We start from the raw sequence: 25148 nt of genomic DNA on the forward strand, positions 1-25148 counted from the left end.
CTAGGGAGAATATTGCTGACATCCTTTTTAATAAAGATTTAACCTTGCACGTCCCTTGCTGGCCAAGAAACCCTTGATTTCTCGTTAGATTTGATCACACATAAAAGCGGAGCTCTCCAAGATGAAATACATTTGTGACACCATTTCCAAACATGGGGCAGTTTTATTTTTCCTGGAGGGATATTCTTTTGGATTTCCAGACAGAGAGTGAAAGAGAAAGAACTATGTGACATTATTTTTCCCTAAAAAGGGCCTGATTTTTAAACAGTCATTAAAACAAACTTGCCATTACCCAAGCTATTAAAAGAAAACCCTCCTCTTACCATTGCTCCGTGGCTGGGAATCCCTCTTTATTTGTGTTCCCTCCTCTTTAAAGATTCTTAGTGCTTTTGAATAAATGAAACTAAAAATCCTCAGAACCCGTTGGATTTGGTTGCATGTAGAAATGTAAATGCCTAATAACAATTGGAAAACCCCACCAAAAATTATTCTTCGTGCAAGAAAACTTTGACGGATAGACAGACTTGGGGAATCTATAAAGTACTGGGAATTGCAGAGCCCTGCAGCATCCAGAGTACCTTAGGAGACTGTGTCGAGGTGTTCATTTGTTATTGGGTTAACTTTTGTCAAAGGCTGAGAAAATACATTATCCCCCAGAAATATTTAATCAAACTTTTCTTATCTTTGGGAGAAAGACCCCAGAATTGGTAATAGGGGTCTCAATGGAAGAAAAAAAACCCTCTATTCTTAAACTGGTTTGGGGGAAATAAAAGTTTAAGAAATACATTAATAAGTCCTAATTGTTGCCCTAATATCCAACATATCTCTATTTTATGAACACTTTATCATAAACCTTTACTAACGTATTTGTCATCTAAATACTACAGTGAGTAGTGCTTTAGATAGGTGCAGCCAGCAATGCAGTTAAATACACTGTCCACCCTCAACATTTGCTAGTTTAGATACTTTAGATAACTAAATTATGTTATTCCAGTATAGTCAGAAAGACAGACTATAAGAATTAAAAAGAATTGCTATACGAAATCCCATTGTTTTTCCATCACCTGGAATAGGAATTAATTATGATGATTATTTGGTACAGTACTTTTGGTAGAGGCTCACTTTTTAATGATCATTGCTGTATATAGAGATAATCACACCCCTAATACTAGAGTCAGAATTATTGGAGTTACTTTCAAGCATTGAGCACTTATCTGAAGATTTGTACATATCTTGTTTTTTTAGTTAAAGTTACATTTTCCGTACTAATGCCTTTTTTTCCTCATAACAGTTACATGGTTCCTGTTTATTTTCAAGTAATGAAACAAAGAATCCCACTTATAAGGGTTTTTCTGCTCCCTGTTAATCATTATAAAAGTCTTTTCCACAAAGGAGAAACTGATGATACCTAGGGAAGTAAACCTGACGATGCAAAATTGTTGTCAAATGTACAAATTAAAGAAATGGAAAGGATGAAGAAAAATAAAATTGCTGCTTATGTCATTCCATTGTGATCATCTTAGCTGTTACATGTAAATGGAGAAGGAACAAAATGCTCAGACAGAAATGCAGTTTTTAATAATTGCCTTTAATACATTTGTCATATATTTGAAATAGCAGCACCTCTAACCCCTTTCTAAATCCAATTCTGCCTACACACTTCACACAGTTTAATTCCTATATATTAACAAATGTAAATATTACTAAATTGTTTACCCCAGATGTGCTTGCAGTGGTCTGAGGGGAGAAAAATTATTTGTTTTTACTATCTAGCAAGTGCCCCTGCCTCACCTCGGGAAATGATCAGTCTAAAAGAAAGGAAAACAGACTACGAATCAACTGGAACAAATGTCGCTTACCATGGTAATAAAGGAGAACACACTTCCAGGAAAGACACCATGACAGGTGAGATGGTGCTTACACATCACATATATAAATTGACTGTAGTAGACACATTTTCTAGGCTTGGCTGAGTTTACTGTAATAGTGAAAGAGATCAACTTCTGTGATGTCTGAGTACCTCATAGATATAAGATTGAAAGTAAAAGGAATCTTATTAGTACAACTCCTTATAACAATCAGGAGTGGCCCTGTACTTTGTAACATCTAATCCTATTACAACATGGACCTGTAGCGATGTCATGATGCCTGGATATTTCCCCCCACTATTACATCTGTAAAGATCTTGGAGGATTCCAAGACCGGATTCTCTGCCAGGTTCTTAATGTTGCTTGGGACACCATCAGCATGCTGATTCAATACCAAACTTCCCATGCTACAATCTGTATCCAGAAGTTTGCATTCAAGATCAGTTTCCTGTGCTGTACAGTACTTGGTAACCAAAACCCTGCAGATTATCATCTGAGTTTACATGGAGGAGCAACATGCAAGAAGATGAATTAACATGAAATCTAAGAAGTGATATAAGAAATGGGACAACAACCAAATAGATTTTGCACACTATTGAGAGCCTGGGAGTCCTAACGTCTGCCTCTGGCCTTAGGAGACAATTCAGCAGGCCATTGCATGGGGAAGCAGCAAAGAGAAAGCCATTCATTCATCTAAGGTACTGTATTTGACATTAGTTTTCGGTATTTGGGATGTTTGCGAATGACTTGTAATCACACTGAATAGAGTTGGTCTACCCTACCCTGACGTGACATTGCTGCCATTCACTTTTTCCTGTCACCCAAACAGTGTCATTGTAAAGGTCATTACTGACATGATTGTGGAGGACAGGTCTGTGTTCAGCTATTGTTACACTTTGTCAGGACCTTGGGTACATCCATGAAGAGGGCTTGTCAGGATCCAGTTTGGCAGTAGGGAAGGGCGAAGGATACCATTTCCTTTTTAAGGTATCTGAAAGTTCAGGCAAGCATAGTAAGTAAGAATGATCACAGGGGAGGGCATTTTCTGACAGTTTATGACACATCTTTTACCTTGTTTCTTTTTGCCTCTTTTTAAAATCCATGTTCATTTCTCTTCCATTTCATCTCCCCACCCTTCTCTCTTTTTTCTCTTTACTGCAGTATCTCTGGCCTCTCTTTTTCTTTCTTTACTTCACTCATTCCCCCTTGTTTGCTGTTTTTTAAGGAATGGAGATTGGCACTGCCCCAACCCCTTTGTTCCATTTTGAGTTACACTCCCTGTTGTGCCTAAGTCCCCATGTCTCCCTCACCCATTGTAACTGCTTTTTCATGGGGTTCTGTGTAATAAAGTGTTTGCATCAAACTTCAAGCCACCCAGCCTACTATCCAGCTACTCGCCCCTTTGTGAGAGATGAGTAACAACGTCAAATTTAAAAGATCTACTGTAGTTCCTAGTACTGTACATGCATTGTATATTTGAAACAGGAGTTCATGAATCACATTCTCTCTTTCAGGTTGCCAAATCTCAACCCTTTACAGTTGGTCTGACATCAAATGAAGAGCCATTTGAGGAAGGCAAAGCCTATAAATAATTTAAATAGAGTCAATAACTCTATTAGTATGTGTTGACTGTAACAAATGTACAGATCACCTTTACAAAGTATTTGTCAGTTGTGATAGAGAAATAAGAAGCGACAACAACCATGTAAAAGAAACCAGGTGAACTGGATAAGAATATTTCAATAAAAATAAAATCAATCTTTTTGTTTTTTGTTGTGAGATATTCTGTTGTACTGGGCTGTTCTCCTATTTGCCTGGGTTTACATCCTGTAACAAGGGGTAAGGATTCCCTCACTGCCTGCAGTACATACTTTGCATGTCCATCACTGAACTGTAGTCAGTACATGGATGGGTTGTAAAGGAGCATGTGGGGTTTAGAGAAATATTTTTCCAAGTTGGAGTTGTGATGCATAGATTTCCTCTTATTCTGTGGCACAATGAAAAATGCTCAGTGCAAGATATGTAGGCAATTTTCCCACTGACTTATGTAGCATGCATATCTACCAATATATCCATATGCCCATTTATCCACAACTGTCCCAGATTTTACAAAGCCATTCCCAGGTTACAGTCCCAGACAATGTCCTGTGAACTGTTGGTTGCTACCTGATAGGGTTTGGGTTTTTTTAAATAGTACTGTTGGCCTCCTATCACTAAGTGAATATGTGGGGAAGTCTGTGAAGCCTGCAGAAAAGAGTGAAAAAGCTATGAAATAAACAACTGAGTAAAAAGTGTTAAGATCCTTATTAATGAATTAAGCAGCTCTGAAATACCATTGATTTCCTGAGGCCAACTAAGAGAAAAGGAGGAACCGTATGACCATTCTCCTTTGCTCTCTCTGCTTTTATAACACCTTGCTACATTTACAGGTCATCACACAACTAGCCTATTTTTGAGGACTGTAAAAATAATAAGAAACAACTTAAAAATGAAACAAACCTATTATGTTCTTTAAAAATGTTTGACTACCATAAATAAATGCCATAGCTTGACTCTCAGCCATTCCCCTCCTGATCAGGGAAAACAAGGTTTTGATATGCTTTCATGGGATTTGTGCTCTGAAGATCATTTTTCTTGTACTTCGTGGCTTCTCCTGTTGAACTGACATTAAGCATCACCGTCTGTGTCCTATATCAACCACTCCAGGAGCAGAAGCATCTTTTGGATCAACATTTTCCAGGTTTACTTTAAAGAATGTCCATTTCCCTTCGATGCCAGTGTTCAGGCTTACTCCTCTAATGGCCTGCACACATTCCAGGTGCCCTGAAAATGCATTCTGAACACAAACAGGAGGGAGTGCATCTGAAATATCTTTCTCCAGCCATTGCTAAAGGAACTTTTACCTCTTGCTTTTCTTAAAGAAACCATCATACAAAGGTATGTACATACCATACGCCAGTGTCACGTCTTCCATCATGCAGGAAGCTGGGAGTGATAAGAAGGCAGGAGACCATCCCCGCTCCCTGGCTGGTATTTGTATAACATGCAAATCTTCAACTTTACTGCTCTGAACTATGTTTTAAAAGAGGAGCTCTGCTGAATGTAACGGAAGAAGCAGAACATGCAGTACAAGGGGCAGATGACTGGCTATAACTGATTTATCCTTCCCTTTCTTGCTGACTATCAGACTATGTTTATGAGAGCATTGGGTTAGTGACTTCTTGTTTCAAAGTACTATAAATGTGTCCAGAGTCAGCAGTTTTTGGAACATGAAACTTGAATGTTAATCTTAAACCATGAATCAAGTAAGTGAACTAAGATATATGGGAAGACTTAGGTCAGTGATATCTTTATCACATAAATATCTAGCTATATCCTTTTCAAAGCTGGTCTTAAGGTTATCAGTGTGTTCTTCACAGAATGCTGCTGAGGAGAATTATTTGTCTGCTAACTTTTCACCAGTATAATCCTTGGCATCTTATAAAATAATATGGGTAGTTTAGATTTATATAGCATCCTTCACACCAGGGGACCACAGAGTTCTTCACAAACTGTATCATAGTGGCCCTTAAAAACTTCCCAGTTTTACTTTATATAAATGGATATGGTAACATCAGCATCTGCAGTCGTCACTTGTACTTACCTATTATTACTACAGAAAATACACGCTGAAATATTAATTCATCCATCACCTAAATGCAGCCACCTCTGGGGTGTAATGTGGCAGCTCCAATTCCCATAGTCACATTTGCTGCCTCACTCTGTCTGACCACTATGCTTCTTTCTATCCTTCCTCTTCTCCCATTTCTTAAAATCACTTCCTTCTTCATCCTCCCTCTCCCGCCCCCTGATAATTTTACATGTCTTAATATGTATACAATCTCTCAGCAAGGGATGGGCCCTAACCACAAAATGTGGATTGATTCATCCCTCTCTCTCCTTTTCACTTGTCCTCATCCTCTTTAGCTTTTGACATCAATAGTCAACTGTTCATCCACGTATAGCGAACTTCTTAATTGATTCAAGAGATTAAGTTCTCTCATCTTCTCCCCTAAACTAGCCCAAGTTTCTGCTTTGGGAACTCTTGGTATTCCCAAACTCTTTGTATGCCATTTTTCCTTTAATAGGTTAAATAAAGGACTCTGTACAGTTTATGTTTTGCTTATATTTTACAATGTGAATTTGTGATTTGCATAATAATGTTTATACAAATTCCAAAGCTCAGCACCAAGAGGGGCTGCTCTGATCTCAAAGGCAGAGACTCCAGGTGGAGCTCAGTGTCCTCCCATAAAGACAGACCAGATAAAGGCTCAGGGATACAGCCACCGAGACCCACGTGGCTTTGAATTCTTCTGCTATGTGTCTGTGTGGTTTCCATGTACCTCAAGCACATGATGTTTGTTTGTTAGTGAACAGCAGTGTCCGTTGAGGCCGTGTATGCATTATCTAGCTCCTCATGCTGCTGTATGAGGGCATTAAGACCATGACCCTCTGTTCTATTTTACCACTCCTGCAGTGAAATGGAACCTGGCAAACTTCTGACCCACTAGTTTAGCTTTGGCTAAATTTCTTCAAACTCTTCGTAAAATCTTCATAACTTTTCTGATTCTGTGACAAACAATCACCATGAATGATACCAATCTATCTGGGCTGAGTATTTATATCAGACCCTGTGCACAGGTCCTCCAGACACTCCTCCTGTACAAGACTTCTCAATTTGGTGGATTTGAAATCTGTGGGCTTCAAGCTGTGTCTGTCCTGTGATGGACAATTCCATTGATGGATGAACACAGCAGGTGCCTCTTCTATTTAGGAGAGCCCTACATACCAAGTAAATGTTCAGTGTGCCTTTCATTCTCCATTATAAAATGTAAATTGTGAGACACGCAGTTAAAGCTTCCTCTGGAGCAATCTGTGAAGGTCTCTTGAAATCCTGAGAAAACAGGCATCTGGATCTGGGTAATGGACAAGTCAGCTTCCTTCAGCTCACTGTCTAGCAGGCAAGTGACTCCAAAGACCAGAGCAGAGAAGATGTCCATGAGGAAAGACCGGGCATTTGCACAGCACTGGTTCCTCAGGGACTATTGGCAGCAAAGCCATTGCTAACACCTACAGTACCAAAGCTCAGCACCAAGAGGGGCTGCTCTGATCTCAAAGGCAGAGACTCCAGGTGGAGCTCAGTGTCTTCCCATAAAGACAGACCAAATAAAGCCTCAGGGATACAGCCACCAAGACCCACGTGGCTTTGAGTTCTGGTAATAAGGAGCAGCCTGTGGCAGAGAGGAAGCCTTCTCTGGTGACACATCCCTCGGTGTCGATATCTACAGACAATGACAACACTCTGGGGACCATCATCAGTACCGAGACACCTACCCATACCAGTGCAAACCTTAGTACTGAAAGCATCATATACTTCAGCATCATCCACACATGTCACTGGGACATACATTCTCAACACCTTCAAACAGAGAACCTGCTCCTCTGAGATCTGTTACTGAAAGATCTGTTCAGCAGAAATGGCATTGCTCTGGTCAATACCAAACACCCTAAAGGCATGCCTCTGTGGCCCTATTGAGCTTATTGGGAGTCCGTCCTTACAGGCCTTTAGAATCTACTCTCCACCACATTTGAGGAAAAGGAATAGGTCGGTCTTCACATCTGCTCTTGTGCCCAGACAGTAGAAGCAGAGCAAAAACACCACCAAAGGACCTGTCATCTTTGTCACCTGACAAGGTGATCTCCTTGTCACCCATACCAGCCTGGATGTCTTCAAGTCTAAGAGCTGCTTATGAGAATAGCTGAAACTCTGGAGCTAAAGACTTCGGTCACATCAGAGGAATTCCATAAGTTCGACATTCTCACAATTGTCAGTCCAGAATGGTGAACCGCAGCAGCTGGGAGCTGTGGGCGCCATGCCTGTGAATAGTCAATGTAAACAAAGTGTCTCAAGCTGCAGGTTGCCCACCACTGGGCTAGAGCCTGGTGGCAGACACCAGCCATTATAACTACAACTGCAAAACAGGTAGAGAAAAGATACCAGGTCTCTCAATCTGGATTTGAGTACTTCCATGCTCACCACAACCCAGACTACTTAGATGTTTGAGCAGTGCAGTAAAAGTCTAAACCAAACAAGTGTACCTCTAAGGGGGTGGGGAAGTGAGGACAGTGACCCAAAAAGTCTCAATGTGTCTGGGAGAAAAATCTTACTATTACTGCTCTTTACAACTCAGAGTGGAAAGTTGCCAGGCCTTACTGGTCAACCTATTGGCCATACTCAACACCTGGAAAGAAGCAGCTAGGTTTCTTGGATGTTTCCAGAGCCTTGCTCTGTTGCCCGGACAAGACTAAACCCTTTAGACCATTTCTTCGTCTCTTTGTGATTATACTCGGCTCATCAGAAGGCCAAACTTTCTCATCAGAGAGACTTTTTAAGCGGATCACACAGTGTTGCTTCACCTGCTCTCAGGTAGCTGGTGAGCCTTTCCCTCTAAACGTCAGTGTACAATCCGCGCGCTCCACACCCTGCCCCAGGACGCAAGCGGCATCTCCAGCCTGATTCGGGAATGTGACAGTACCTGAGACTTGCAAAGCAACCTCCTGACTTTTGTCAAACATTGCACCCTTGCCATGGCAGCCAGGTCTTATGCCAAGATCAGGAAAGCAGTGCTTTACTCATTCTTTGACTGATTGACTGGCCTGCCTCATTCACCTGTCCAGAGGGGATACTGCTTGCCAGTCACCAGATCCACACTGACACATGCTCAAAGAAAGAGAATGGTTACTCACCCTGCAGAAATTCTGGTTCTTTGAGATGTTATAGTCAGTGGATCCCATGACCTGCCCTCCATCCCTGCTCTTCAGACTCCTCAGCTAACCTGGGCTTTGAATTGCAAGGGAACTGAAGGAGGGTTGCAGCCACTCACACTCTGCCTTTGTACAGGAGCATAAGGAGACAGAGGCACATGTTCCGCTACTCAGAAAAACTATAGTCTTGTGTGCATTAGGTACATATGCACCTACAGAAGGAACCACACTGATTACAACAGGGATAGTGTCCCTAGCCTCTGTTTGCCAGAAGGTGGGAATGGGCGACAGGGGATGGTTGATGATTACCTGTTCCGTTCATTCCCTCTGGGACATCTGTCATTGGCTACTGTTGGAAGACAGGATACTGGGCTAGATGGACCTTTGGTCTTACCCAGTATGGCCGGTCTTATGTTCTTGTAAGCTGTACAACATCTTGACGCATCACAGTTACTGTAGGGTAAGTAACTGTTCTATATTCATGCTCTCTATGAGTGACCTGCAGCAACTGCACAAATTGTTTACTTTGCATTCTTGCAAATATCCAAAGTGCGCAAGTTTTTTCCAAGCACATCTGCACTATGTATCTCAGATAGGTGGCAAGGGAAAATGCAGGGGCAGAATCAGCCCCATTTCAGACACCCATGGCTCGAAACGTTATTGGAAAGGAAGAAAAACTGATATCCCTCCTAAAGCACCTCTAAAGGCCAGATGTGATATTTTCCTTGTCCCTAGAATTACTGCTTCATCTCAACACTTTCAGGCTCATAACTCAGTTCACTCAAAGAGCTTAACCATGAGACATCTGGGGGAAGAGTCATATTAGTTCACAGACTGAGGCCTGATCATCCAGATCGTTTCATTTTCACCAGGTATCGGCCTTTTGGCAGTTCATTTTTTGAGCTATTTAAATCTCTTTCCCCCAAAATGGTTTCACCTTATAACAAAAGCAGCATTGCAGTGCAGCTAATTCGTGCATTTGTCCATCATCATCCTAAGTGCCTGATCCAAGGAACAAAAGTGCTGGGTTTTTTAGTCCCAGTATTTATAGGTGCATCTGTTAAATGTATAAATGATATAACACAATGTATTTAGCCTGAGGTTTATGGTTTATTGCTATTTGCTTACCAAATTATTTTCTTATTGACTTATGTGTGAAATCCACAATTTCAGTATGACTTCCACCCACTAACATTAATAAGTGATTTATATGTACACAGCAAAGTGAAGAATTAGATTATTTGGTGGTAAGGGAAGAAAAGGAAAGTCTGGCATTTATGTGATAATTTGCAATTGAAAGCTTTATTCATATAACAGCCACACTTCATAAAGATTAGGTACATGCTGGTGCTTTCAAAGATACAATTCAGTTGCCTTCTTTGTTACTTTTAATCAGCACAGTTAATCTAACCAGCAAAGAGAAGGAAATAGTCCCAAATTAATTAAAAATTAAAAATTAAATTAAATAGTCCCTCTTAATTAAAAAACAAAAAGCTATCATTCTCTCAATATGCCTTTAAAAGATGCCAATTCTTAGTTCTTATGTACATATATATTCATTCCAGAATGAATGTTTTTTACTTGGGACAAATCTTAACCAGTATTATGTTAATATATGTAGTGTAATAACAGCAAAATCACTGCAAAAAATAAAGTGTTGATGGAAGAATCCTGCAGAGAGACATGTCTGGTAATATTTTTCTCCTTTGCTTCTGTCTTTAGCTCAAAATGCTGGAATCTCAACTTTGTACAGGAATTCTTACGGTGCACCTGCTGAAGATATCAAACACAACCAGGTATGTGAGTACAGTAAAACACTAGTTTCTATACAAAAAGTGAAAATGTATTCACTGTTTTGCCTGTTAGAACAATCAAAACCATTAAAATAATAGTGAAGTGCGGACAGGGAGAGCTACATTCTGTGCTTTCGCAAGTGGTAGCAATTCCATTGACTTCAAAAGTGCTGTGCTCTTCTGCACCAGCAGGGAATTTGGACCCAAGTTTCCAAAATGTGGAGCAGTTTATAATGGCATACAGTACAGAGACCACACTACATGTGTATATGTAGCATAGACCAGCGCTTCTCAAAGCCGGTTCGCCGCTTGTGCAGGGAAAGCCCCTGGAGGGCCAGGCCAGTTTGTTTACCTGCCACGTCCGCAGGTTCGGCCGATCGTGGCTTTCACTGTCCGTGCTTCACCGCTCCAGGCCAATGGGGGCTGCGGGAAGGGCGGCCAGCACATCCCTTGGCCCGCGCCACTTCCCGCAACCCCCATGGGCCTGGAGCAGCAAACCGCAGCCAGTGGGAGCCGCGATCGGCCGAACCTGCAGAAGTGGCAAGTAAACAAACCAGCCCGGCCCGGCAGGGGCTTTCCCTGAACAAGCGGCGGACCGGCTTTGAGAATCACTGGCACAGACTACAAAAACACAGGATTCTGCCTAAGTAATTCCACTAGCTCATCCAGTAGTGGGAACCTCATGTTTTTTTGATATCTTATGTTCCATGAATTTGGTGGTGTGCATCCAGTTCCAAGCGGTCAGATATCTGCACCACAAAAAACAGCACTGTCATTGACACTACAGTAACTCCTTACTTAACGTCATCCTGGTTAATGTTGTTTCATTGTTACGTTGCTGATCTATTAGGGAACATGCTCATTTAAAGTTGTGCAATGTTCCCTTATAACGTTGTTTGGCAGCCGCCTGCTTTGTCCACTGCTTGCAGGAAGAGCAGCCCATTGCAGCTAGCCGGTGGGGGCTTGGAACCCGGGTGGGCCGGCAGCCCCCCCATCAGCTCCCCGTTCCCCTAAGTTCCCTGTGTGGCAGCTGCCCAGCAGGTTATCAATTGCCGGGCAGTTCAGCTGTCCCTCCCCACACTGCCATGTGCTGCTCCTGCCCTCTGCCTTGGAGCTGCTCCTGGGAGCCTCCTGCTTGCTGTGCGGGGGAGGGAGGGGGGAAAGGGGTGCTGATGTCAGGGTGTCCTCCTCCCCCCTTCTGACCCACGACAGGGTTCGGGGAGCTTGCTGGCAGCAGCTGCTGTCTCAACTTGCTAATCTACTTAAAAAGGCAGTGTACTTAGAGTGGGGTCAGCATACTTAAAGGGGCAATGTGCCTCTCTCTCTCTCACACACACACACACAGTGTGTGTATCTGTCTCTCTCTGCCATGCTGTGTCTCCTCCCTCCATTCGGGCTGCCTTGTAGAGTGTGAGGCTACATTAACAACGTGTTAACCCCTGAGGGCTCAGCCGAGTGCTAGGTCATCATTTAGCAGTAAGGCATTCCCTGGGAAATATCCCACCCTCTTCTACCCTCTGACTTTACCAAGCTTCACAATCATCATTGCTGCGTACAGTGTTAAACTGTTTGTTTAAAACTTATACTGTGTGTGTGTATATATATATATATTTTCCTGGAACCTAACCCACCCCTATTTACATTAATTCTTACGGGGAAATTGGATTCACTTAACATCATTTTGCTTAAAGTAGCATTTTTCAGGAACATAACTACAACATTAAGCAAGGAGTTACTGTACCTGGCTCTCCTTGTTTAAAAGTTTCAGCAGAGATGCCAAGTAGTGAATGGGCCTAGAGACTGATCTACCCTTTCATCCTTAATGTGAGCTGTTTGTGTTATACCTGTGTTAACAGAGGCCACTAGCTTCCATGTTTGTCAGTTGGACATTTTCCACAAACATCAATTCGCACAATGTTTTTTTGAAAGAGGGAATTTGTGCATGTGTGTGTACACATACATAGACCCACACCCTAAGTAGAAATCCTTTAAAAAGACTGTCCATTGAAACCACAGTGTGCATTTAACAGCTCATGAAAAAGTAGAGCAGTCTGTGTATTTAACTGGTACCATAATTGGCAAGTTAATACCCTTTATTAAAATCAAAAATGAACTTCCAGAATATGGATGTATATGGAGTTGGGGGGATGATACAAAAGAGCATTTCCTGAACCCCCATCAATAGAGTGCTTTCAGATTATTGTGGAATTGTTTGTTTGTCAATTGTATTATATACAATGCTATGTTGCACTTAAATAGCACCTTTCATTCCGAGATCTCAAAGTGCTCAAGCACTAGTTAATTTTTGCAATAGCCCTATGAAGAATGTAAGTGTTATATCCATTTTCCAGAATGGGAAATGAGACAGCAAGTTTAAGGCAAAAAATTTTGAACTTGGTGCAAACTTGTCAGGTTCATAAATCCATATTTAGTCTTTTCTGCAGAAAATTTTGGCTGAGAACCTAACATTGTGATTCAGAAGTGCCCCCACAATTCCTAGTGGGATTTGTAGTTTGAAAACCAAAAGCTTTTCAGTTTCCAGGTGTTTGGTATCTTGATGAAAAGTGTAAATGTAAATTTTCTGGGGAAAGCAGCACTTTTTGCAGAAAAAAAATGTTTAATTCAAAACCCAATTTTCTGTCAAAATGTGATTTTGATGAACATTTTGTGACCAGCCCTAATATTTAGACATCTAAATAGGCCTACTCTCAGAGGTGCAGAGAACACACAACTGTTAGTCATTTGTTAGCTGTGTGATCAGCCATATCAGTGAGCCAGGCATCAGTGTTTGGCGGGAATCAACTTTTCCATGTTTGCAGGATTCATTTTTTAGCACCCAAAGCTGCACACTGAAACCATGCCGCCTTGTTATCAGGTAATCTCCAGGCATCAGGAATATATCCAAGATCGAAACATCAGGGGGAGGGCTCCTATTAGCATCCACTATCAAATTGGTCCTTTGACTCACCTCAGATTAGAAATTCTTGATACGGGGCATTTCCAAAGTACGTGAGCTCATGTAGCACCCAAGGAGTTTCGTTTCCAACAGCAGTCAGCATTTATGATGCCCATTACAATTAGCCTATGTGAGGCCAGTATATTCCCCCCCCAAAATGTGTCTTTTGGTGAATAAGACATCGTCTCAGGTCTGTAGCTGCTTTTTTAGCGATTGTATTCCATTGGGTTGGGATAGCTGTGTATCCAAATCTCTACTCCAAGGCATCCCAGGTTTGAACATTTGGGCTGAAACAATGTGTCCAACCCCCTGGAATCCAGGTGTACTGAAACCATGGCTGTTGTAATAATACTGAGCCCAATCCTGTGAGGTGCTGAACACCTCCTGTAATGTGCTGAGCATGCTCCTCTCACATTAACTTCAGTGGTAGCTGATGGGTGACACCGGCACTCTGCGCAGGGGTCCACGTGCGGCTGCACTGCTTCCCCTGCTTTTAAATAGCGAGACATCCAGGGACATGGCGTTGGCCATGCTGCTGACACAATAGCCGTGCAGATCTCCCCATGCAGCAGCATGTGAGGTCATGTCATACTAGGTGGCGTGTAGTGGGCTCGGCTAGAGCGAAGGGAGAAAGCAGGATTTACATGTGGAGTTCTGTGATGGCTCTGTGAGCTAGAGCCGCCGTGGGAGGCTCTAGATGAGGAAGAGTCTCCAGAGGCATTATGCCTGTGCAGTGGGAGAGCAAGCGAGGGAGCATGGTTAGGGGAGGCAGTTACTACACTTCTTCTGCAGATGTAACCTGTACTTCTGTCAGGACTGCGGTGCAGCCATGGCCTCGTGAGGCCCTGGCCACATGCCACGCCAATGCTGGGACTGAGAACACTGCAGTCAGCACTGGCCAGTTTCCCTGCCAGCTGTCCCAGAGCACTAGTCACCAAATTACAGCTGCCTTCTGTCCAGCTGCACAGGGGAAAGCATGACTGTGTCTTTTCCCTCCTCTCCAGTGTACCCACACATCATAAATTAGCCTCTACTGTACATACAGCATGTTAAAAACATACCAGAATGTCTCCTGTGGGATGAGAGTACATTCAATAAGATTTAAAGGTTCTTGGTTTTTTAAATGGTGTTTAAAATTTCCAAAAATATTCACAACCTAGGATCAGGTGCAGCACTGTGGGGGATCTAGATTAATAGGGGATTTTTTGCTTCTCTCTCTCTCTCTCTCTCTCTCTCTCTCTCGTTTACTGGAGCCAATCAAGGGACTCCTTAGAGGAAAGAAAGGCCTGGGAACAGCACTAACACAAGCTTAAGTTACACATGCTCCTCATCAGAAAGTGAGCTGTGATCTCTAGCGTTTGGAAAAGGACAGATGTTTAAAGGGATGCAGTGGTGGAAAGTTGGTTGTAGTTACATAGAGGCTGCAAAGCAAAAAGAAGGGAGTTCAGATTCATAGACTCTAAGGCCAGAAGGGACTATTGTGATCATCTGGTCTGAGCTAACTAACACTGGAAATATAACTTCCCTGAATGAATTCCTGCTTCGACTCCGGTGGCTGTGCTTGAACTAGAGCATATTTTTTTAGAAAAACATCTGATCATGAAGATACTTGGCACCGGTTTATAAAATTCATCTTCTACTTTAAATTTCCCCTATCGAAACTTTGAGGCTTGGCTGTGCAAAAACAAATAATTGAAATAGTTTGACTTAGTCTATGCGATTGATTAGGAAGAGCGTTCTTTGATAGCCTTGGATCTTGTGTATCTATGATGGGAAATGTGTCCCGTCATAGATGCACAAGATACAAGGCTATCAAAGAACTATAACAGTAATGCAAGACTGACGTAATATTTAAATGTTAGGGAATAAAGAGATTAGGGAATAGCTCAATTTAAAGATAGGAAAGGGATATATTTTAAGGCATTAAGCCCAAAACTTTCACATATGCGTGCCTCAAATTAGGGTCCTCAATCCATATTTAGGAATTTAAGTAAAGCAATTTGTAAGAGTGCAGAGCACCCATAAATCCCACTAAACTCAGGGCTTGGCTACACTTGCAGCTGTAGAGCGCTTTGGGTTAAACCAGCCTTTGGAGAGCACACTAGGGAAAGCGCTCCAGTCTGTCCACACTGAGAGCTGAAAGCACACTGGCATGGCCACATTTGCAGCACTTGCAGCTGCACTGGGAGCGGTGCATTATGGGCAGCTATCCCAGCATTCAAGTGGCTGCAACATGCTTTTCAAATGGGGAGAGGGTGGGGTGAAGTGTGTTGTGTGTATGTGGGGGGAGAGAGAGTGCTGAGAGTGTGTCAGCACGCTGTCTTGTAAGTTCAGACCCCGCTCCTTCCCCCGCCTTTCTCTCACTCACTCAAAGCAAACATTAGCTGTTTGGTTTTTTCTCAGACCAGATAAGCAGCTGGCACTCTGAAACTAAGCTTTGAAAGGGCCACTTCCGTATTCCTCCCGAGTTCACAACAAAGACAAGAGAGGCCATTTCAGTTAATGGGATTATGGGACGTTTCCAGAGGTCAATCAGAGCGCTGTAACATAACTCCTCGTTTACTCTGGAGCTGCAGCGTCTCACCCAATACACAACAGCCGTTAATCCTCTCCTGGAGGTGGAGTATCAGGAGCACTCCAGCCAGGGAGTTAGAGCGCTCTACGTGCCTTGCCAGTGTGGACGGGGAGTAAGGTAGAGCGCTCTGGGAGGCTTTATTGCGGTATAACGTGCAAGTGTAGCCAAGCCCCCAGTGGGAACTGCTGAGTGTCAGCATCTGTGAAAATCCAACCACTTTTATTATTTAGGTGCCTTGATACTAACCTTTAGTCACCCAGGTTTAGAAATTTTGGTCTGAGTCATCTTATTTCTGTCTTAAAAAAATGCATGGGCCAAAGGTTTCCCCAAAGAAAACTTTGTTTAATTCGATGTCTTTATTAGACATTTGAGTCCTGTGATGATGTCCAAGTATACGGACATCTGAGTAAGGGACTGAACACATCAGGGTTTGTAGTAGACGTGGCTGCAAGCTACATTGTTTGGCTCCAATCTTCCAGGATTATGGCTCAAACCTACCACTAGTTCACACAGCCTAATCCTAAATTTTATCCCCTTTGCTGTTTAACTACCTCTTTTTAAGCAAAGCGGCATCTGTTAGCAGCAGTAATAATTATGAGTATAAAGCATTACTGGCAGCATTCTTACTCCAGCCTGACAAGTTGCAATGAGCTGGAACTGTTGGATGTGCACCCCTTGTGCTCGTTTGTTTTCCAGTGTTACTCACACCTAACAAGCTGTGGGTGTTATCGTCTTTCTAGGTTTCAACACAGCCAGTTCCACAGGAGCCCAGTAGAAAAGATTATGAACCGTATCAGCCGTTTCAGAATTCGACAAGAAACTATGATGAGTCCTTCTTTGAGGATCAAGTGCATCATCGCCCACCTGCAAGCGAATACAACATGCATCTGGGACTAAAATCCACTGGCAACTACGTCGACTTCTATTCAGCTGCTCGTCCCTATAGTGAACTTAACTATGAAACAAGCCACTATCCAGCTTCTCCAGATTCCTGGGTTTGAGGCTTGGGCAAGACACAAATGCTCCAGGAACTGTGCATGTGCATGCATACCACAAGACATTTTTTTCCCTGCAAATTTAGTTTGTTAAAGCCTGTTCCATAGGAAGGCCCTGATAACCAGTGTGGGAAATTTAAGATATTTTAGAAGGCTAAAAGAAATGAAAGTTAAACATGGAAGTCATTAGAATGATAAAGATATATATATATATATTACAGTGTGGGACAACTTTACTGTTGGCCTATAGAGTCTAAAACAATGGTGCTGTACACTGAATGTGGCTGAAGGAAGGAGGGTGAATATGACAGTGGATGTGGGTCAAGAGTTAAGCACAAGACACTAAGCAGTTTACATACTTTATGGGGAACAGCTTCTCACACTTTGTTTGATCTCCTTATTCATTGTGAATCTAGGCTTCAAGTTGCATTTGGGGTTTCCTCTGTACAGCAAGATGTTTCTTGCCTTTTGTTAATGCATTGTTGTAAAGTATTTGATGTACATTACAGACAAAAAAAACCAAGTGCATTGTGTATATTACACCAATGCCACAGTGTTTCTTCATCTATGGTTCTAAATATTGCTTCAATTTCAAAATTTTGAAAGATGTATGAATTTCCAGTTTTTTTGTTTTCTTTTCCCCAGTGCGTTTTAACAACAACAACAAAAAGGAATATTTAGCAGTATTGTTCGTTCTGATATGTGAATTTGTTTGTGGCAACTAAAAAAAAAAGGCATTCAGCAGTTTCTGACAATTAACATTCATCATTCCACTCTCCTTGTCAACAAAGTGCTTTTTCACTGCCTAAAATTTTAGATGTAGATATTTGAAATAGATTTTTCATTTATACCAGTTTTCTTTATGATGATACAGTGTTAAAAGAAAATAAATTACAATTGATCTGTCATCCATATTTGCTAAGAATGTCTATTTCCAAGCACCTATCATAAAAATACACATTCTTGCTTGTGTGTGTCCATGTATGCATAATATTCTGTGTGTGTGTGTGTGTGTGTGTGTGGTATAAGAGTTATTTTCATCTGCTGTTCTCCTTGTTCAAGCTTAAATTTTTTTACAGTGGAAACTCCAGTATGTATTTTTCCTCATCCACTATTGATAGTGAGTCAAAATATTAGGACAGTTCCAAGTGGAGTTATAGGGTTTTAACCCATTCCTTCATTCTTAGATGCCATTCCCTTCAAGAGCCCATCCCTCAATCTTGTTACCATGAAGAAAAATCTCAACCTAGTCTGTATTGCCATCCTAGGACCACCCACTAGCAAGTGCTACAGGCAGAAGTAGCGTAATCTCTTCATGCTCCTGAGGGAGAGAGAACGTCAAAGCACAACAGGCTAGCACGGTTGGTTCTTAAATCTGGACAAGGACCCAGCACTGAGATACTGGCACAGACATTTTTCTTTTAATCATAGCAAAAATATTCATTAGGTATAAAAAACATTGACCATTTCTGTACATTTAAAAACTCAGATAAAAAATGGAACTGATAAGAGCTAGAATGAGCTTTTTTTATTATTTTTTTCCCCCAAAATGTGGAGAAATGAACGGAGATACTTTTATCTTCATTCATCTACAGCTTGGAAGTAAAAAAATTTGAATCCACAATATACAGTATTCATATCATTCAACTAACTGCAATGCACAGTCTTGACACAACTAGATCCAATACAAATGAAACGTTTGTAAATTAGTGAAGCTTCAGCACATAGTTTGGTTTAGGGATACAAACATTTCTGTGATTACTCATTGTAATAGTCTCAGCATTGCCTGAATTATACCCCAGAGGCAGGAAAAACTTTCTCAAATCCTTATCTGTATTACAGAGCAAAAATAGTACAGGTCACTGGGGCAAGTGTTGTGATGTAGACATGGTTTATCAGTAATCTAGCACTGTAGTTGAATCTTTCTGACAAATCTTCCCAGTGTATGATAAGCAACCTTAGCTCTTCTTTGTAGTAAACAGGAAAAATTGCATGGAAAAAAAAGGAAGGAGGGGCACCGTAGGCCAAATGTATATTGAGGTAGCTACAAATATTATTCATAATTTTGGACACAGGCTGTTTATATTTTCTTTATTAAGTGGATGTTAAAAAGATAAGTGACATTTGCAGCACTCTTCTGAACAAAGCACATTTTCAGTATAAAGAAAATTAAAAAAAAAAAAGCAACATCACTCACAACTTGAAGTTCACCCTGATTGACTATGCCCATCAGATTCATGCATTTCTCCTGTTACAGGCGTGCACATAGGCCTAAGGGAGCTTGGAGTCTGCATAATGCAGAAAGTTGTAAGTTTTGTTTATACAGATTCTTTGAGCTAGTAAAATGCCCATGTTGTCTCCTCTAGGATCTCTTAACCATGAGGCTAATCAAAATGCTGACCATTTGTCAAGTGAGAGATATTGGATTAAAGGCACAAAGTGGCATGAAACTCTTTCTGTCTATGTTCCTCCCCTCACCCCCTTTATTCCATTCTTCTCCAGTGGCAAGTACTCAGAATAGGGACTTTCTTTCTTGCTGTATTGAGTCTTGGGAAGGTGCTGAATTTCCTGGCTTCTTTCCAGCCCTGGCAATCCAGTGCCATCTCCCAGGCCAGGCAGGAGATGTAAAATTTTCTCTTTTTAATATTGGGGAAAATATGACCACCTACTGCTGCTCCCTTCAGCCTTGTAACAGACCACAAAACACAGAGAGCGAGAAATGTTCCAAAAATGTATAAACTGCATTTGATGTACTGTAAAATGTTGGACTTTTTTAAACAAGCTTCTTATTAGAATCTTGATTAGCTGTGTAGATCTATATAAATCTAAATGTTTTATTAAAATGTTGTTTATGGTCTGGAAGGAATGGTTAACCTATCTCAATACTAACAAAATAGCACTACCATGAGCAATACTGATTTGGGGGGGGGAGAGAAATTGAATATGGATTCAATATTTAAAGGATGAACTATGATTTAAAATACTATATTAACACAGAAATACATTTCAACAAATAATGTATTTAAGCCCAAAAGATAAAATAAACACTGGTGTCAAATAATATGAAAGAAATATAAAATTATAGATTGACCAAAAATGTGTTTCACTGTACATGTTGCTAACATGTACAAAGACTAACTCGTATTGACATATTTTCTATTAATAAATCCTACTGTATGGTGGAGAACTGCTGTTCATAGTGCAGTGTGTTTAAATGCAAAAGTGAAAAATTATGATTAATTAAGTTGCTTTCTAGTTTGCCCCACTTACATGACCCTAGGCTTTATTCATTTTCAGCTGTTACACATCAATGCCTTTTCACCTCTAAGCTCAAAAACAACGGAAAGGCAAGTTTTGGTTGTTTTCAGCCATGACAGTTTTCATATCCCACCCTAAGGTTTATTGGTAGGGATGCTAGCAGAGTGTGTGAAAACAGCATATCTGGGAGGATGGGGCCTATTTTGGAAGCTGTGTCATCAGTGCCCATTTCACCACTGGTTATGGTTCCCAGTGCTTATCAGCAGCCAACTTGGAAAGGGTTCGTTCATTCATCTGCAGCTATAGTTGACGAACTGGAGGAATCATGTATAGAGCCACTGGGTACTAAAAAAAATAAGCATAAACTGCATGACTTGCCCCCCGTCTTTTTTGTAGACCAAACCCAGGTAACTAAAGGGGAAACTTTGTTTTAACAATGTTGAGCCATGGAGTCTGCAGCTGTCGAACACATACGCCAGCTAATGACTAATAATCTCCTTAGAACTGGTTGTATCAATCTTTTGAAGATACTTTATCATTTACCCTGAAAGTGGAGTCAGTTAAGCTAAACAACAGAAGCCAACTTCTTAGATACGTTGGTAAATTATAGACTGTACGTGCTCTATCTGCTGCAGACTGCTATACTTGCATTTGAGACACTGCTCCTGCTCTCTGCCAGTTACTCAGTCCACAGTTGCTGGTCTTGGGAGAAAGAGGTCTTCATTATTCTGCTAGTCCTTGTATTGTGTGGGGAGGAAAGAGAGGGCTGTTAACAGTGCAGAAAAGAAAAACAAAAAGAAAGTAAAAAAAAAAAACAGAACAGAACTACAAAGCCTCTAATACCTAAATTAGCAGTGTAAGCAGAGATGTGGTGCATAATTACCACAGAAGGAAAATATTCAGTGGGACCATTTTGCTCAGTTCAGACATCAAGTATTGCTAGCATGTCACTTCACTGAATATTTAATTGGAGGAATATGATGGGAACAAACCTTTAGGCTAAAGTGCCAGACACTGATTCAGGTATGACAGGGGGAAGAAAACTTGCATTTACAATGGAGTACCCACCTCATCAGTCAGAACTTCCACATTCAGCCCTTCAAGTCAACAACCTGAACAATGGAGCCTCTGTACCAGGTCAGCACATGGCAACAGCTCTAACAAAGGCAAATTGTCAGTCCAGGGCCTTAGTCCTTGATCACCATCATTTGAAAGATCTGACTACCACAACAATGCTTAAATCTCCCAAGCCAGATGATCCAAGCTGTGATTCAATAAGTAATTGCCTTCACTTATATGCATAATAATCTAGCAAAATATCATGATTAAGAGTTATTTTACAATGTGATTCCAATGGAATCTTATTGTATTGAACATAATCTCAAATGGTTTTCTTCTCCTTTGAGCCAAAGATACTAGAAGGAGGGAGAGGCCCTCTCCCAGGAGAATTCATACAATAGCCACTTGCAAAATACATAGCCTTCATCTAACGTGTGATGCAAAGCCCACTGAAGTCAGCAGAAAGAGGACTATTGACTGCAACAGACTGTGGATCAGGAATTAATATAGACAAAGAATGCTTGCTGTATACTGAAGTCATCAAGAGCCTACTCTCTGACACAAGGAAAGTGTACTTTTCTCTAGCTGTCGAAGCAAAAAATAGTAATAATAATAATAATAATAATAATAATAATGCTTCTTAGTATCAAACTTGCTTAGTCCTGGGATCTGTACCCATGAAACAACTGAGCTGTTTTAGATGGCAATAAGCATTTCTTAAAGTAATAAAGTGGCAAAGGGCCAAGTAGTTTGTCCCTTATAATTATTGCCTCATAATGAAGCAGCGCAGTTAGGCTTATTATCACTATCATGCTACAAATGTTATAGAGCTGGATAGTGTACAATTCTAAATATATACCGACTGACTGATTTTTGGGGCCTGGATTAAATTTGGGGTTTAAAAAACTCAGGTTCAATATTGCAATAGATATTTTGGGGGCATCTTCGGGCTAAAAAAATCCTCTGAAAGGTGTTTTTATGTTCTTAAAGGGTACAGTAGTCAGAGAGTAATAATGTGTATGGCCACAACCCAAACTATATAACCTTACCTTACAGCTTTGGGGATGTAAAAAATATGTTGTAACTGCTGAAATGCCCTTAGTTGGTTGTGGTGTAGGACAAAGCCTCAAACCCCAATACAGCTTTGATAAACCAAACTCAAGCTTTACAGTGTGTGATATTTATAGTGTATATAGATCATCAGAAACAGCTCCAACTGGCTACATTAGCTGGACTTCAAGAGGTCTCACTTTCCTTTAGTCCTGGATGGCAGAGCCTAAAAGAATCTATTAGCTCCAGTCACTAACGCAAAAAGACTAATATCTTCATCATGTCTCCACCTCCATGACTAGATTACTTTCACAATCACCACGTAGCTCCAACCTTTCTGTAACTTTATCTCACTACTTAAGGACTTCGCTTAGATGTAAGAGTATTTGCAGCCAGCTAATCGTTATAGTCAGATGAGAGGTTTCCGGCTGTGAACTTCCTTGTGTTGCCAGATAGGCAATTATGCGAAGAACTATAACAGTTCTAACAAAGCCGTGTAAGTAATGGTTCACTGGTCTGCTGTAATTCATAAAAACCAATTAAAGGAATTATTTTAATAAGAAAAGGAGTACTTGTGGCACCTTAGAGACTAACCAATTTATTTGAGCATGAGCTTTCGTGAGCTACAGCTCACTTCATCAGACCGTTCATTCCCAGACAGCTTGGGAGAGGTTTTGGAGACACACATGAAACATGAAACCTTAAACACTGACCACGTCACTTCCAAGACAGAGCAGGCAGAAGATTACCCAAGCTGCTGATCTCTACACACCCCAGAAATAAATCACTCTCATCTGACAGCAGTTGATGGGAGGAGTTGATGGGAGGAGTGGTAGATACGCTGGAGGGGAGGGATAGGATACAGAAGGACCTAGACAAATTGGAGGATTGGGCCAAAAGAAATCTGATGAGGTTCAATAAGGATAAGTGCAGGGTCCTGCACTTAGGACGGAAGAATCCCATGCACCGCTACAGACTAGGGACCGAATGGCTAGGCAGCAGTTCTGCGGAAAAGGACCTAGGGGTGACAGTGGACGAGAAGCTGGATATGAGTCAGCAGTGTGCCCTTGTTGCCAAGAAGGCCAATGGCATTTTGGGATGTATAAGTAGGGGCATAGCGAGCAGATCGAGGGACATGATCGTTCCCCTCTATTCGACATTGGTGAGGCCTCATCTGGAGTACTGTGTCCAGTTTTGGGCCCCACACTTCTAGAAGGATGTGGATAAATTGGAGAGAGTCCAGCGAAGGGCAACAAAAATGATTAGGGGTCTGGAACACATGAGTTATGAGGAGAGGCTGAGGGAGCTGGGATTGTTTAGCCTGCAGAAGAGAAGAATGAGGGGGGATTTGATAGCTGCTTTCAACTACCTGAAAGGGGGTTCCAAAGAGGATGGCTCTAGACTGTTCTCAATGGTAGCAGATGACAGAACGAGGAGTAATGGTCTCAAGTTGCAGTGGGGGAGGTTTAGATTGGATATTAGGAAAAACTTTTTCACTAATAGGGTGGTGAAACACTGGAATGCGTTACCTAGGGAGGTGGTAGAATCTCCTTCCTTAGAGGTTTTTAAGGTCAGGCTTGACAAAGCCCTGGCTGGGATGATTTAACTGGGATTTGGTCCTGCTTCGAGCAGGGGGTTGGACTAGATGACCTTCTGGGGTCCCTTCCAACCCTTATATTCTATGATTCTAAAAGATACTGAAGCACTGAGAAGGCCTTCTATTGTATAAGGCCCTAAGGGGCCCATGGCAAGCACCTTTTACTTAATAAAAACCCACTTCCAGCTAATGTCCATTGTTTCATTGGTAGTTTCATCTCAATTGGCAAACAAAATTTTTCGCTCACCGGGGGCACCTAAGTAAATGAAGACACCTCAGAACACACAGTACTATAACATCATTCTACTGCTGCAGGGTTTGCCATGAAAAGCAAAAATGTACCCAGCAGTCACCACACAATGAGTGGTATGTGAAAGACCAACGTAATTCATATTCCAAGCATAGAAGGAAACTAGTATGTCAGATACCACTGTATGTTAACCACCAGCAAAATCTGGCTGTTAAAGGTAACCAACCACTGCAGATTATTTCTCCACCTCCCCACCCCCAATTCAGCCACCATGTGTTTATTATTGTCATGCCAGCATACAACAGATGAGTTTGTTAGGGGCATTAGTTCCTTAATTTTGTTCCAGTATCACTTAACAGGCTGACACTAACACTACAAAGTGTACATCTGTAGTGTCTGGTGAGCTTGAGAAGCTGGGGAAATTAGTCAGAAAGCAGTGAATTTGGGGGGAATTTAATGCCTAAATGATATATGTCACTAGATTATAAAGCTAGTCAGGTTGATCAAATTTGGGGCTTTAGTTTCATAATGCCATGTTAGGTTTCATATACTCTGTCCAGGAATGAAGTCACCCCAGAAAGAGAGGGGATACAGAAACGCAATCCTTCACGGGATCCAGCCAAGTGTTCTGCTGGTGAAATGCACCTGAGTTCAGAAGGACCAGACAAGACCCTCTACACTACTGAAGCTCCACGTCAGTCTCACATTAAGGGCCAAAGCCATCACCACTTCCATTGGTGCGGGGAATCTCGTGGCAACAGAAGTGGTAGAGTTTGGGAGTCTGGGCACACAGGGTATGGGTGTGAGGGTGTGGCACATGGAGATGTACACCCTGCAGGGGTGGCAGGTGTTGCAGCACACCATGGGGGAGATCCTCAAACCTGCTCCAGACCTTTTACACCTTAAAAGGGCTGGAGTGTTACATAGGGCTTCTAAAAGCTGC

At 41.6% G+C, this 25148-nt stretch overlaps 1 protein-coding gene across 10 annotated transcripts in view; it reads left to right on the forward strand.

The window, feature by feature from the left end:
• The window catches only part of CTNND2 (catenin delta 2), a 1183649-nt gene extending 1163796 nt beyond the window's left edge, over positions 1–19853 (forward strand). For all 10 annotated transcript variants that reach the window (XM_048839596.2, XM_048839594.2, XM_048839597.2 and 7 more), the window contains 3 exons: positions 1774–1905; positions 10395–10468; positions 16737–19853. In XM_048839596.2, coding sequence (XP_048695553.2) covers positions 1774–1905; positions 10395–10468; positions 16737–16997 — 467 coding nt within the window. In that variant the 3' untranslated portion in view covers positions 16998–19853. The remainder of the gene's footprint in view (positions 1–1773; positions 1906–10394; positions 10469–16736) is intronic.
• Positions 19854–25148: the final 5295 nt, after the last annotated feature.

Source organism: Caretta caretta, chromosome 2 (assembly GCF_965140235.1).
Source record: "Caretta caretta isolate rCarCar2 chromosome 2, rCarCar1.hap1, whole genome shotgun sequence".
Lineage (NCBI taxonomy): Eukaryota > Metazoa > Chordata > Testudines > Cheloniidae > Caretta > Caretta caretta.